We start from the raw sequence: 15,397 nt of genomic DNA, 5'->3' as shown, positions 1-15,397 counted from the left end.
AAAGCTATAGAGAGCCCCCCTATATAATATACATTTTATAGTCTAAGACGAGATTTTTTTTTTTGTCTTAATCTAGCCTATCATCTAGGTCACAGAAATTGTGTTATCACTACATTGCAAAGACAAAGTCACTCAGTCTTGAGCTTCAAAGTAAGCTAAGCTGTTGGAATTCATTTCACTGTGCAGAATTAGAGTTGTATAGAAGTCCTACTTTATTTTTATAGGTAAATTTAAACTTAAGTTATAGTCTAACCCTGTTGCGGGGCGCTGTAACATACGTGTTGGGGTTGCTGTTGCAGTTACTAAGTTCCACTAGTTATAGTCCATCTACCCCGAGGCGAAATGAGCACATAAACCCACTTCATCAGCAGATGTTTTCTCTGACAGAAAAAAATGCTCCACATTTCAGACTATCCCATGAAGTTTTCACCAATTACAAAAATTGTGAATATTGTCCCTTCCAATCGCTTACTACGTGCATAAACTGTTTGTATACATGGATGAGCATACTTCTATTTTTTCTGTTGTTTTGATATAGAAATCCTTTGATGATGATTGCTTTCACTATTCTCACTTCACTATGATCATAACATTGATGATTCATACAAACAATGATGGTTATAGTAATATGTCATTAATAGTGAAGTTGCTAATGCTGTTAATACCGTGATCATGGTGATGATAATAATTGCAGAAAAGATGAGATATGTGTAGGTATAGGTATTGATGTTCTAAAGCAATTGTACAGATTTAACAATGAGTGGTACATGTTTTGGCTTACTTGCAAGGTAGGTTGATGTATTTATGACAGTATTGTTGTAGCCATGATGATGAGGATGAAAATGAAGAAGAATCACTTGCTATAGCAAAAGATGGAAGGTGTTTATGTAACTTTGTGATGCACTGACTGGTGTCGTTTTTGCCATTGTTCCCGTACAGGCCCACTTGAGCTCTGTTTTCGATTTGAGACGGACTACGTGTGACACCTTCATGCCATCGCATCAGTCTTCGGTCTCGTCCCTCCCCAAGGAAACGCTTCTGCCAGTCTCTTCCCCCCTCCCCATCCCTCCAGCTAACCCTGTGTGTCTCCCTTCAACCATTCATGCCACCTCTTCCAGCAACGTTGTGTCCTCCCAGAGCTTTACCTCCACCTCTTTAGTTGTGACATCATACAAGACATCAACAAGCTCCTCAGCTTTGACAGCCCCAATATCTTACCCCCCTCCAACAGCATCCGAAAATGCATGCCCCCAGACATGTCCTGCACCTTCCACAACACTAACTACGAGCATATCAACTGCAGCAACACAAACAAACAACACATCAACACCTGCAGCACAGGCAAGTACACATTGTACTCCCACAACTCAAACAACCACTGCGTCAACTCCTACAGCACAAACAACTAATACATCAACTTCACGAGCGCAGACAACCATCATATCAAGCGTAGAAACACAAGCAACCGTCATATCAACTCCCACAACACCAACACAAACTACGGATGTATCCACTCGCGATGAACAAACTACCGACACATTAAATCTCGCAACACAGACAACCCATAAGTCCACTCTTGCAATAGAAACAACAACCACTGTTCCAACTCCTCAGTCCTGTTCTTCTTCTTCTCAGCCCCACTCCTCAAACTCCTCTCTCTCTCCACCAATGGTAATGGAAGAAACCCCTCCCTCCTCAATAGAGATTAGGGACCCAAAATGGAGAGCTGAGCTGAAAGAAGGGCTGCAGAAGCTGAAGGAGTTGACACCATGGTCCGACATCAAGTCTGCGGAGCTGGTCAAGGGAATTGGGGCTCTCTACTGGGGTCATGAAAACAATCAACAAGACATTGCCAACACTTTCTGTGAACTCGGTGGCTCAGGTGAGTATCCCCCTCTGCCTCATATGTGTTACTCATAGAATATTTCATTTGAAAATCATACTTTACAGATGTTGGAGGTAAATATGATAAATGTGTGTTGGCATATTTTACACAAAGCTATGAATGAGATGTGACATTTATACAGACACAGCATGAAGGCACTCTTAGGGCCCTTTAACTTCACTGATCTTCTCACCCCCTTCTCCTTGCCTCCCTGGCCCCCTTCCTTACACACTAGCATCAAGCCCATTTCATAATTAGTGGCTTGAGTGTTTCTGTTTGTTTGTTTGTTTGTATGTTTATCTGTGTGTATGTTTGTTCATTTTTTAAGTGATTGGTAGTGACAGATTTCATTTGAACAATACTGGAAGACATTTAAATGAAAATGCAAGAAAATTGCTAAACTGGATTTACCAGTGGACTAGTTTCCCTCCTTCAGATTCTTAACTGGTCACATTCAATGTACATTAAAATGAACTTTGCTTCTGAAGCTGTGCAAGAAAAGTGACTTTCTAAATTCTAGTTACCCTCTGGTAGATGTGTGATCAGAAAACATGTAAACATCATGGCCAAATACTGAGGAAGCAATTTGTCCTTGGAATTCTAAGCCATTTTGGATGATCCTGATGATCAGTACTTGACTCTCAGCCAATTGCAAAGGTCTATATTAAACATATTGTGTACAATGTTGATATTTGATTTTAAATGGGACTTCCCGTACAAATTGAAATGATTGTTCCATTGAAATCCACCCAGCTTTTCCTCTCGATTATGTGCACTGTCACATGATGTACATGTGAGTAGCTGTGTGATACATTGTATCTATAGATATTAGGTCTAAATAATGTATAAAATTTCTCACTTCTCATTTTGTCCTCAAAAATTTTAAGATTAAAGCTTCAAAATAGCTTTGTTCTCCAGTCGAGATATGAAATGTGAAAAGTTGAGATTGATATATATTGTTTTTGTCACCATTTCATGGGGATTGTAATTGTGCCAATATCCTGCCATAAAAAGAGTTCATTGCAAGTGGATGAAGTTTGTGTATTTTTAATAAAAAATCAGTGCAGAAACAGATTGCAACTACAGTATGAGACCTGGAAAAGCAGTCAGTTTATCTAGAACTTGTAGCATGTGGAGTCGATCACTATGGCGTCATGAATTTGTCATATTTAAGAAATTATCCAGTTATAGTTGTGCTGTTTTTGTGCCTCTAAACCACAGAGTCCTGTCTGAGGCTGGTCAATGACTCTACCCTTTTAGTATTTGTCATGGCATTTGGCAGCATATCAGTCACAATGATGATGTCATAATTTGCTAGCAGCACAAAATAGAGTTCATTTAAAGGTCAAGGTGGTAACTAGCATAACAGGGAAAAGATGCAAATAGTGAGAATAATTTGTGCTCTGTTTTTGATGACGTTTATTTTGATTTTTTAATGTCCATTTTGTTCTGCTGAGCTGTTCAGTGTGTTTGCCTGTGATTATGTAATTTAAATCTAAATACACTGTATAGCTGTAGGTCCTATAAAGTTTGAGACGTATCCATTATCCATCATAAATCAGTAAAAGATTATTGAGGGCCTCCTTTATTTTTCAGAAATGTGCGTGAAAACTTACATCAAACAAGATTCTATATATTATATGAAATGATGATACAAAATTATCAAACAAGCCCACTAATATCCGTAACCATGTGATTGAAATGACCTGAAGGAGACATCTTGGTGACGTTTTGCAGCAAAATATGTGTGATTACATTTGAGTAGAGTATCACATACGCTTGATGCAGAGACTATATCATTACAGTGTGATGGCAATGTTACATGATGTGTGTATCAAGCTACAGTGTATAGTTACCGAAGGCTCCAACCTACATTGCCACAACCGGTTACAGCTCGTTATTCCAAAGGTTCATTATTCCGAAGGCTCTTTATTCCTAAGATTCGTTATTCCGAAGGTTCATTGTTCCGAATTTCATTTTCGGATTAACCAATCTTCGGAGTAGCGAACCTTCGGAATAACGCCACAAATTTTCGGATTAACGAACCTCTAGGTATAGGGAATTTGCGTGTTTCGGATTAACTACCCTTCGGAATAACGAACCTTCGGAATAGCGGACCTTCGGAATAACGAACAGCACCCGCCACAACCTACATTGCCACTCTCTCATCACAGCTTCCTCGAAGGCATGATTGCTATTATTAAATGGAGGCTGCTTTAAAACTGAGGCCTGCATTGGGATGGAGCATTCCAAAAGTTTATTTTTAGAACATGATGAATGAAATGTGCAAATTTTAGGATGGAGGTAGATACAAGCTATTAGAATTTTTGCTACAGATATTTTTGCAAGCTGCTAGTACTGTAAAAGTGGAAATTTTTGTGATGAAATTTTCGCGCACTTTGTGCAACTAGAAACTAGCGCGAAAAAAGAAGCGTGCAAATATTTTTGCTTGCTATGAATTCTAGTTGGATGTCTCAATTTTACAGAATTAAAAACATGCGAAACTCTTCTTACCGGGCACAGCGTGAAAAATTAGTCGCGCAAAAATATCCACTTTTACAGTATTTGGTTGTCAGAATTGAGGTTTCCAAACAACAGGGAGTTTTGGGCAGTTAATAAACCCAAAGATGGTTTGATTATGGGGTAAGAAACGCATTTCTGAAACACTGAAAAAAAAAAAAACAAAAAAAAAAAACACTCAAATGTGTTTGAGCCAGAAAGGCATTTCTGTAGAGCCAACTACACTTCTCTGCTCCTTGAGTTAAACTGCGCGATGAAACTGCATAGTGACAGGGCCTCCCAATCAACTCACCACAGAGTTGATAAATGCATCAACTCGAGAAGCATGAACCAAAAGGCATTTGCAAACATGTTTTGATAACTTTCAGTGCATATATTGAAACGCATGCAACAAATTTGGGAAAGTTGATAAATGTGCAGCCTCAGTCATAAAACTCCTGTGACATTATTGCAACCTGCTGCACCTCACATTTTTGGTGCATGAGTTTCAACATTTAACTTTTCTTTGCAATTGGTTCTGAAAATATGTCCACAATATGGATCTACATGTTGTATCTGTCCATTGACCATTATATACACCAGCCTCTGGAGATTTATGATTACAATGACAAAAGTATCTCTCCATATTTAAACATATTCAACATGTCGTTAATTTAAGACAAACTTCAAGTCAAAACCATCAGAAAATTTGCAAAAAAAAATTGTTATTTTGTACTGAATTAACCAAAAATAGATGAGCATTGTTTTGAATGTGACACCAAAAGGAGCTTTGTACTATTTGTACATGACCCATGAAATCACAGTGACCTACTTTTAGGTGTGTTTCTGGCAATATACTGTACACGTAAGTATACTTCTTTTCCTTTCTCTTTTATAGGACGTGACTTTTGGTTATGAATGTCACAAGACTTTTATTCCAACATGTGACAAAATTTGTTATGATATCCCCATATCAACATATTAGGACTGTGTGTGTGTGTGTGTGTGTGAGTGTGTGAAGTGCAAGCTCCACAATCACTGAAACTTCTTTTGATGCATGTCAGTTGTTCAGAGCTGTAGCATTCTTGGTAGTACCATCAGTAATGCCCCTTTTAGGGTTAATTTCAACTCCATTCAGAGCTGAGCTAGACTTCAGAAGCATAGTGCTCTCCACAGTTAAAGGCATAATTTACCATTTGCAGATGAAACAAAAACCTAGCAATGTCAGTGCTTCAAAATAGTTTTAAAATGTGATTTAGGGATAGAAACAACCAATGTAAAAAATTGAACCAGGATAATCAATGTTAAATATTTGTACAAACTGTGAAAAATAAAAATGTTTCCAGACTATTCCATCTACAGTTATTGTTTAATGAGAAAAATAGTGTTATCTCCTTATATTTTAGGCCTTTTTTGCAAAAATTGTATATACTCAGGGTGCTACATAACTTTATTTTACCACTTGCCCGGTCGGGCAAGCAGATTTTCAAATTTGCTGCAAAACACTTGCCCGAACATTAATTTTCCTTGCCCGAGAAGAAAGGCCAAAATATAGGGAAATAATAAAAAAAAAAGTCATGTCTTAGTCAAGGGCTTTCATAATAAAGCACAATCATTTGAATAAACAGCACACATTGATTCGCACACTCACAATGGATTAACAAATTTGGTCAAATCAAGTGCTGCCATTGCATTGCACTGGGACTTCTTCACATCTAAGTGTTGGAAAGTTGCTGAAATGAAATATAAAGTGCGTTGCATCACTAAACAGCCATTATCTTTGGGCTTCCTTTGGTTGACTTTGTGGGTTTTTTGGGGGGAATTAGTGAAAAAAGGTGGCTTCAAAACTTTTTGCTTGCCCAATTCGGGCAAGCATTTGTTCTCATTGTTCAAAAACACTTGCCCGAATTTGATTTTCACTTGCCCCACACAATCAGGCAAGTGCTTATGTAGCACCCTGTATACATACAGTACATTTGGTAGGATGTTTTGTGATACAACTGACATGTACATACATGTACATATGCATCAAAAGTGATATCTTCAACATTTTTTAAATCACTGCTCCCAAAGGCAAATAGGACCTTTAAAACAAGTAACATTAAACAATGAGCGTCAGATTTTTCTATCTCGGACACGGGAGTTTCTCCAGTTGGCAATTGCACTGGCATTTACAATGTACTGTACGTGCCATATTTTTGCGAGTGGTGGGTAATTTGTGATTCTGGAGTACAGTACTTAATGGAGAAATGTATGCATGCACGTCACATTGATGTCAGGATCAGAAATAATATTTTTGCTTTTCTTTAAAGTCACTGGACTCGCAAAATTTGCAAAAATAAAAACCTTGCAAAATATTCAGCCTATACAGTAGGCTAGCCACGATGTTGAGGCTGATTGCAGTGCATATGAGAAGAAATTATGTTTTGCCTGTACCAAGCCAAAACATTGTTGATTGACCCATATTCATGACAGGATTATGATTCAAAAGAAGGTCGGGTTATTAAAAATTTCAAGAAAAAAATCAAGAATAAAACTGAGGAAGACAGAACTCCAAAAATTGAGGGTAATAGGCTGGTACAATGTGTATATTCATTCATGCATTTATTTGCTGTATACATGGCAAGGATGTTGTTCACCCGCTGTGAAATTACAGGAAGTATAAAGTGTCACTGTGCCTGTGAGGTTTTGTGCTGGTGTACCAATCCATGCGGAGCAACAAGTCTAAATAATTGATACGTGGCATGTCCAGAGGAAATTAGTACTAATATGTGCGAAATTACACTATAATTGAGGAATTATGGTAAGCAGAAGAGCAACACGACATGCATATTTCATGAGATCGCTTACTAATTGCAATTGGCTTTTAACGCATGGAAATTTGCTGTCTTTTTCGTTGAATGGCTTTTGAATCATCGCTTCCATTAGTTTGAGAACACTTATCTATGAAGATGGGTCAGTTACTATGATTATTTCCTCGTTAAAACTGTATGAGAGATAAACTCAAATGGAGGTTCTGTCAAAGGTAATTGTCTTGAAAAGTTGAAATTGTCACAGCAAGCAGACGCCCATAGAATTTACATTTCATTGCCTATCATTAATTTTTGAGTCTAATCTTTCTTTAAGATAGATAGCAACCAACCCCTGTTAATGAATCTGTTTTAATCAGTTTTCTCGGGTGCATGGTTGTTCACCCAGCATTTGTAACATTTATTTTCATCGTTCAACAAGGGAATAATGTGTTATAGAAAATACAGTTTGAATGCTATTCTTGTAAATCAATTTGTTTTATTTGCAATATCAATACAAGCAAAAAGCGTATCCGTTTCAAGATATCAAAGCATTCAATAGCTTTGTGACTATATTCTTTACAATCATACATACAGTATATCTGGTCTAAACTACATAAATGTTAAACCATATGTACAGTTAAGGATAGAAATTCTACAACATACATTGTAATGGGTTAGTGAAATGTCAAGTGACATTTTAATGCCTGTACTGCTTGACTTTTGTTGTATCTCAGAAAACATGAAGTATTGAATTAAACATGTCATCCATTTATAGAAAAGTGCCCCAGTATGTTGTAAGAGCTCTGAACTAAGTAATTCTTCATGTTCCTTTATGGCTCAGATGTTATGTAAATGTTCCCTTCCATAACAGAAGGAGGTTAAGGAAAAGCCAACCCATCCTTGATTTTTCACCATAAATTTTGTTCAAAGGACTTTCATTTTTTTTTTGTCTCATAGAAATCCAAATGGCTTTTGAGAAAAATGTAAGCAGTTATCACATGGTATTATGCAATTTAATATTAAAATACTCTAGCTTGTATCTTGAATCTGTATTGTAGACAGCTCTAAAATGCATCTTTGCTGTTGAACAGCTAGGTTTTTCAAACAGTTGTGTGCCTCCTTTGTCACATGGAACATTCTAGAACTTGTTCGTCAGTGATTGGTCAGATATAGTAGCTTCATGGAGTATATCTCCCTGTTGTGGGTCACTATAGAACTGTCTATCAAAGAGGCATTCCAGTCCAGTTTCAAGATAAGTTATTCTGATGTAAGGAAGAGTAAAATCTTGTGAGTACAATGGTGTAAATTTGATCAAAATCAGATAAAAAATGAGAGATGTTATGAAATTGTGAAGTTTTGCTAATTTCTGTAGAACAGTTCTTGTACAGTATGCAAATGAGTGAGCTGATGACATCAACTCACAATAGTCCATTGGTCAGGTAAAAAAAAAAAGGTGAAAATTCAATGTCTCTGTTTACCATCTTTATAAAACACTTTTATTCCTGGTTAAATAACTTCAGAATAATGATCAGTTACTAATAGATATTTATATCAGAATTTGAGACTGAGACATTATTACGTTTGAATGAAAAACCAGAAATTTCAAAATCTTAAGTACAACCTATATGGCAAGTTCTTAGGAGATGGCATCACTTCACTATTTGTAAAGATATTCATACTGACTGTTTAAGAACTGTTTCCTGAAAAAGTAGCAAAACTTAAAAATGTCATAACTACCCTATTTTTCATCCAATTTTCATTATATTTTTGTTGTTTTGCTGAAAAATCTTTATTCCTTCATTTCAGACTAAGTTTGAATTCCCCTTTAAGGACCTGGTAGATTGGGGATATTACGCCTGTATGGAGTTGGAAGGCTGGTCCGACTCAAAAATATACCTTTTTCAAGAATCCTCATAATGAATAGCTTTATCACTGATCGCTATGCAAATACTCACACAAAGAAGACTCACATGAAGAATTTCGACAGGAGTCAACCGTTACTGATGATGGTACTTTTTGATTGCACATGATTTTGCGCTTTTCTTGATTTTCTACGAAGTAATGTACCTGGGTGGACAGGGAATAAAGTTCAATTAAATCAGACCACCCATGTTTCTGCATGCTATCGGAGCTTTTATTAAGGTCATATGAATAGAGTATGATTGTTTTGTTGCGTTTTGGTTTTCCCAGTGCTGTTATTGAGTAGTTCCTCATCAGTGTATGTTCAAGCAGTTTCTGTAAAACCAGAAATGTATATGCCTGCATTTCAAATGTGATAATTTTGTGAGAGCCAAGGTATGCGAAATTGAAATGCACACGAAAGTTCTTGTTTTCACTATATGCATTGAATACCAGTGACAATTTACGAAAATTCCATGCCGCGAACATTTCCTGCTTTACAAACAGTGGGTATCATCTCTGTCATTTGGTTTACTCCCTTGCCTCCCACACCCCACCCCAGAGCTGTTCATCAACATGCTGCTAGAGTTGACCAAGAAGGGACTGTTCAGCAGCAACACCAACTGGCAGATTGCATTCTACATCTACAACACCCTGTGGAACTTCAGCGACGCCAGCCTCGGCCTAGCCCTCAGGCTGGGGGAGAAAGGCATGGTGAGGCTGTGCACCACCAACATCTCCCACAAGCCCTACAGGGACAACATGGATCAGAAGGTGAGCAAAAATGACAATGATATGAAGATAAAAGAAAAGAAAAACAAACAGACAGGCAAAGAAAGCATGCAGAATGAGAGAGTAAAAGCAAACAATGCAAAACAAAACCAAACAAATTAAAAAATGAAACATACTTTGTTGAATACTTGTATGAGTTTGCATGGGTACAAGGAAATATGTTTGGAGAGTTTGCGATGTTTTCACATGAGAGACCTTGCAGCTGTACATTATACTAGGTGTTACAAAAAACATTTCCCACTTTTGATCCTTAATAGTTTGAAAACTGTTCATCAAATAACATTTGTTTGAATAATAGCTGAATAGTGTACAATTTAGTTGGAGGTGATTTGAATATGAGAGCGTGAATCAGTTTCATTAAATCCATGATTAATTTTAAAGTTAAGTTCCAGACTTTGGTCAAACTTGAACCCTCAGTACAAAATTGATCTTTACAGAAGAATGTTGGCATGCCCGACTTGGTCGACGGCATGCCAAGTTTGCATATTTTGCTCAAAACGCAGAAACCCGCCCAAACTGATCAATAAATCAGCAAATGCCAAGGTACAATGGCAGATTCACCCGCAATTCCATTCCTTTCACATGTACTGTAGCTTGCACGTGATGATTGAATATCAAGTAGTGTTTGCTATTGGATTTGTGAGTGAGTTCTATGTTTCTTACACTGTTTTGTGTGCAGAAGCCATGCCTCAACAATGTAGTAGCTAATGGTCATTTGAAAGAAAGATAATCATAGATTTATCATAAAATATACATCATAGCAAAGCTTGGCATTTTTTCTATAACTTTGCTTATTGCCCGGGTCCAGCGTAACAAAAATCTGTTTACCGTTATATGGATCTGAAATGCAGAATGTTTTCCCAAAACATTCCTACGTTCCAATTTCAAAATAATGTGGTACACAGAGAGTTTATGCAGTGGTGCCTAAAGAGTTTCAGAAACCTTTTTTTTCTTTTTTTTAGAAGAACATGAACAGTTAGTGCCATCCTGTAATAGATGAACAGGAGGGTGTTTACTCGTTGGGTTTCGGTTTGGTATTTAGCTAAATTTCCTCAACCGTCCTTGAGCTGTACAGTATACCACTTATCTTTAATACACCCATTTCATTATGTAGTGGGAGACACCACCACCTCCCCCCCCCCAAAAAAAAAAGAACAAAAAGGACATAGAATATTAACAATAATAGAAAACAGAACTTAAAGCAATGATGCATTTCAGGCAAGTGTGAAGTCAAGTCTGAATGTGGACCAAAAAGAAGAGACAGGACCTATGTAAAATGATAAACTTTGTGCAAATTTGCAATGTTCAAAAAGGAATAGTCCCACCAGGCTGAAAATAAGAAGAATAAATGAAAATGAGAAACTAGATATAAAGCAACATTTGGTTTTTAGGATGTTAGGCTTGCAACAGAGATTTTGATTACGAATTAACATATCCTCACCTCAAAGCCCCAGAAAGAAGCACGCTTTTGTGAATCAGCCGGGGAGATTTACTTATCGTAGTACCGGGATTACCTTTTTCACGAATTGTTGTACAGCTGGGGGAAGGGCATAACCTTGCATTGTGATCCAGAAACAAACTCTCACTCCACATCAAAACCAATTCATAATCTTCTTCAAACCATTTAATATCTTGCTATTGTTGGTAACCTTGGTGATGCTATATGATGCGAGAGCTTTTTAAGCTGTCAGTCAGCTCATACATGCTAGTTTCCAATTCAGAGTTGTTACATTCAAGCTTTCAAAACCAGGGGACTAAAAAGAAAACACATTTGCAGCACGAATCTTTTGTGAATTGTAGCTGAAGGCCTTTTTGCCAGCTTGAAACTTTTGTAAATTGCCACTGGCATTCAATGCATTGTGTAGACAAACACTTTCAGCAATCTTGGCTCCTCACCAACTTCATGAAGTTACGTGCACACAAAAATTTCTCGTTTTACACTAACAAGGAAATAAAAGTAGGAATTTGACCAGTGTAACACTGTGATAGTTTGTTCATGGCCCTGGGAGCCATTTAAGTTTAAGATGATGTTTTTTGTTTGTTTGTTTGTTTGTTTTTTCCCAAGGGCTCTTTGGTATCCCTTCCCCACCAATACCAAGTTCTCATTTTTAAAGCTGGTCTGTGAGGCATTTGATATGTGAGAAACATTTTGTCCATGTTACACGCAAAATACTTCACATTGGAATACACTCTTGACTCACAGTACAAAAGAATACATACAAGTATATTCACATACTACCTTTTTAAAAGTCTTAATTTTTTAATTTTTTTTTTTACTCAGTGTGAGATTGTGCCTTTACTGAAATCTTCTCATTACGGGAAATATCTTGAATCACTCTGAGTGATATTGCTTTGTTTTGTTTTGTTTTTCTATTTCTGTTATGGTACAGTTTGAAAAAAAAAAACACCTTATCTGTATTGTTTTATTTCATTCTATCATTTTTATTGCAATTAACTTCAGACTATTACCTGCAGGGAAGGACCTTAATACTCTTGTTCTTAATTTTCTACACTTTACAGACACAAAGATATTATAACCTGATAACACCATCTATAATGCAAAAACCCATTTGGCCTAAAAGCATTGTAATTTAGCCGCCACTGTACACTCTATTAGACACTACAGGGTACCATCAATTCCATTTGATGGACAACATCCTGTTTATGCACAAAGCAAGCTAAAGTCTCTTCCCTACCACTAATCTGATGTTTACCACATGAGACACTCTAATCAATGATAATGGGGAGGGGGAAGGGGGGAGGGGGCAGGTTGTTCCACACCAAGAAGTAAATTCACTGTAAGGCTGCCAGAAAAAGTATTGTTGTTTTTGTTTTTTGAAGTCCTTGTTTAACCTGGTACGGCAAAGGCAGCGATATTTGTTGCACGATGTGTGATGATGGAATTAGCTGAGTGGGTTGGTGGACTAACTGCAGTCAGAGGTTGCTTCAAACACCATTTCTTTCCCATCAAAAGTCTGAATAAGGACATCACACGGCTATCAGTGTACATTATACAGTGTGGTGATTCCTGTTGGAACTCTGCTGTGTTAATGATATGTATCTAACCTCTCTATGTAAAGCCTTAAAAACCAACAACTAAAACTATGGGACTTTCCATTGTGAGCTATGTAATGTTGTTCAAATGCATGAAAGAAGAAAAGAAGGGAAAAAAAATAGCATACGGCTATTACCAGAGTTTTGAAAGTCGCTATCAAATTATCTGTGATGGAATGTCACATGCTATGCAAATACTGTCATAATTGTTTATTCCAATGCTACTCAGAAAAATGTTTCATATATCCAAGCCGTGTATCCACTCACTCTCATATTTTCATTCATTAAAATAATTTCCAACAACATTTTTTAAATATTTTGTAGCAATTTTTTTCATGGAAATATTGTAGGACAATGTCCTTTTGTGTGCAAGGTGCAGCCCATCAGTTTATCATCATATTCGCATAGACTTGATGTGTTTCACTGTAAATTATTATGTATTCCATCATGTACAGTGTGGACAGGATTAATGATTCCAATTGTAACTTTTGCATTTTGAAAAAAAAAAATCAAAAACATAAACAGAACACAAATAAAGAAAGAACGAAAAGAAGAAGAAAAAAAAAACATGGAGAAATGAATTTGTTTCATATTTCCAGAGTGTGATTCATATTTTAGTAAAAAAAGCAAAGGTGTATCGTCATGCCTCTGGAGATGTCCTGTTGTATTTATGATCTATAATGCAGAATGTTTAATGAAAATTGATCTGTTGTCTCTGATTTGCAGATTCAACTTAGCATCCATCATCATCGTACAGCAATGTCTTGGAAGACAAAGAATACTGTGTCATTAAAATCGATATGTAGTAGTGTTGAGACAGTTTTCAAGTTAGCAAGTGTGACTCAAAATCCACCTTCTTTTGAGTGTGAACTGGCTTTCATGCTCAGCTATAAGCCTGGTTGTTCTGCATAACTTGTTTGATATTGTATTATTTTTCATTTGGTGTGACATATTTAATAATGATAGTAATATATATAATTCATCCAAGTACAACTCATGATGGTTATGACCATTACACAGGAATCATCCTCCTCATACCTAATTCATTCAAATTGCTTTCACATCACAACGCCAAAATTGCTTTTGAGGAGATGCCTCGTGGCCGGTCAGCCAGGCGATAACTTCAGCGGCAATGAGGAAGTGACTTCGGGTCCCCTGGGACTATTCAGAAAAGAAAAAGTAAAAAAAAACTTAGCTCACCTATTCGCCACCAAATCCCATTAGTGTGCATTCCAAGCTTGAGCTGACAATGAGGAAGGCTAATTTGAATTGATCATATCCCCTTCTCCTCGAATAGTCTCTTCCTTGAGAGGGAATGGGTGACAGAAGTTTTATAAAGAGGTTGAAAGGGCAAAAATTTGTGACTAGTGTATTGGCAGTATTGACACTGTTTCGTGGATCTGAGAGAAATGTAATCTGCTGATAAAAAAAGCGAAAAAATAATTAAAAAAAACCCTTCATGCATATATTTTCTTCTGATCTTCGAGAGGATTACCTTCAGATGTGTGGTTTTAACATTAAACTTTTATTTTCCTGGGTCACTACAGGTTAGAAAATTTAACAATAATACATGAAAATGTTACAGAGCTACCAAGTCTCCCGTAGTCTGTAAGCGGCTCCCTGAGAATTTAGATATCAAATCATGTCCTTAAAGCACAAGACAAAAATTCTGATCCGATAATGTTGGCAGACCAGAGTAGTACCAGCTCCAATGAAACCTTCGAGATTAGATATGTTTGTATTACCTCCCTTCCTCTCACAATATTTGATATAATATCTGGCTACAGGAAGCAGGGTTTAATAGATGGCTGTATACCTCGCTGACTTTGCTGTGTGTAATCTTCTCAGTCACAACAATAAACGTTCACGGCAACACATGATATCAGCTGGTTGCTGCAAACTTTCATTTCACTGTAGTGCATGGTATTTCATAGTGCAGAACAGGTCTGTGTTGATATTCAAGATATTCATGATTACCTTGACAGTCTGAATATTAAAGATAAAAATTGTCAAGAACTTGCAGCATTTTATTTCCTTTTGAAATATGGAAGAAGAAGAAGAACCAGAATGACAAAAGAAAAGAAACATTTTTTACCAAATTTATGGTTGTTGGGAGATTTGAATCAACTTGCTAGTTTCTTGTAAATCTAGTAATTTCCGTGGTATTTCTGTGTGTATGCACACACACACACACACACACAGAAGACAGCAAAAACTAGCACATCTGATCTTCAGTGTGTAATCTCTGGTCGCATTTGTACAGTAGCTAGCCAAAACCATGTGTGTTCCTCGTACATCACTCGTATGTGTACATTATAACTTGTTGAGGAATTTGTCTATGGAAAGAAGTTTGTCTGAGGATGCATCAAGTGGCAATTTAGATGGTACAATGTGGTTCCACTATCGATTAGAGAGGATATGTGATGTCCTTGTCTGTGACGGATCTGCACTTTTAGTCATAAGTAATGACACCCAT

General features: G+C 36.9%; 1 protein-coding gene across 1 annotated transcript in view; it reads left to right on the top strand.

The window, feature by feature from the left end:
* The window catches only part of LOC140238195 (uncharacterized), a 40,391-nt gene that overhangs the window by 784 nt on the left and 24,210 nt on the right, over positions 1–15,397 (top strand). Inside the window, exons 2-3 of the mRNA XM_072318132.1 lie at positions 940–1,882; positions 9,638–9,849. Coding sequence (XP_072174233.1) covers positions 991–1,882; positions 9,638–9,849 — 1,104 coding nt within the window. The 5' untranslated portion in view covers positions 940–990. The remainder of the gene's footprint in view (positions 1–939; positions 1,883–9,637; positions 9,850–15,397) is intronic.

This window comes from Diadema setosum, chromosome 14 (assembly GCF_964275005.1).
Source record: "Diadema setosum chromosome 14, eeDiaSeto1, whole genome shotgun sequence".
In the NCBI taxonomy this organism is placed as follows: Eukaryota; Metazoa; Echinodermata; class Echinoidea; order Diadematoida; family Diadematidae; genus Diadema; species Diadema setosum.
This window is presented reverse-complemented; position numbering and strand designations above follow the sequence as displayed.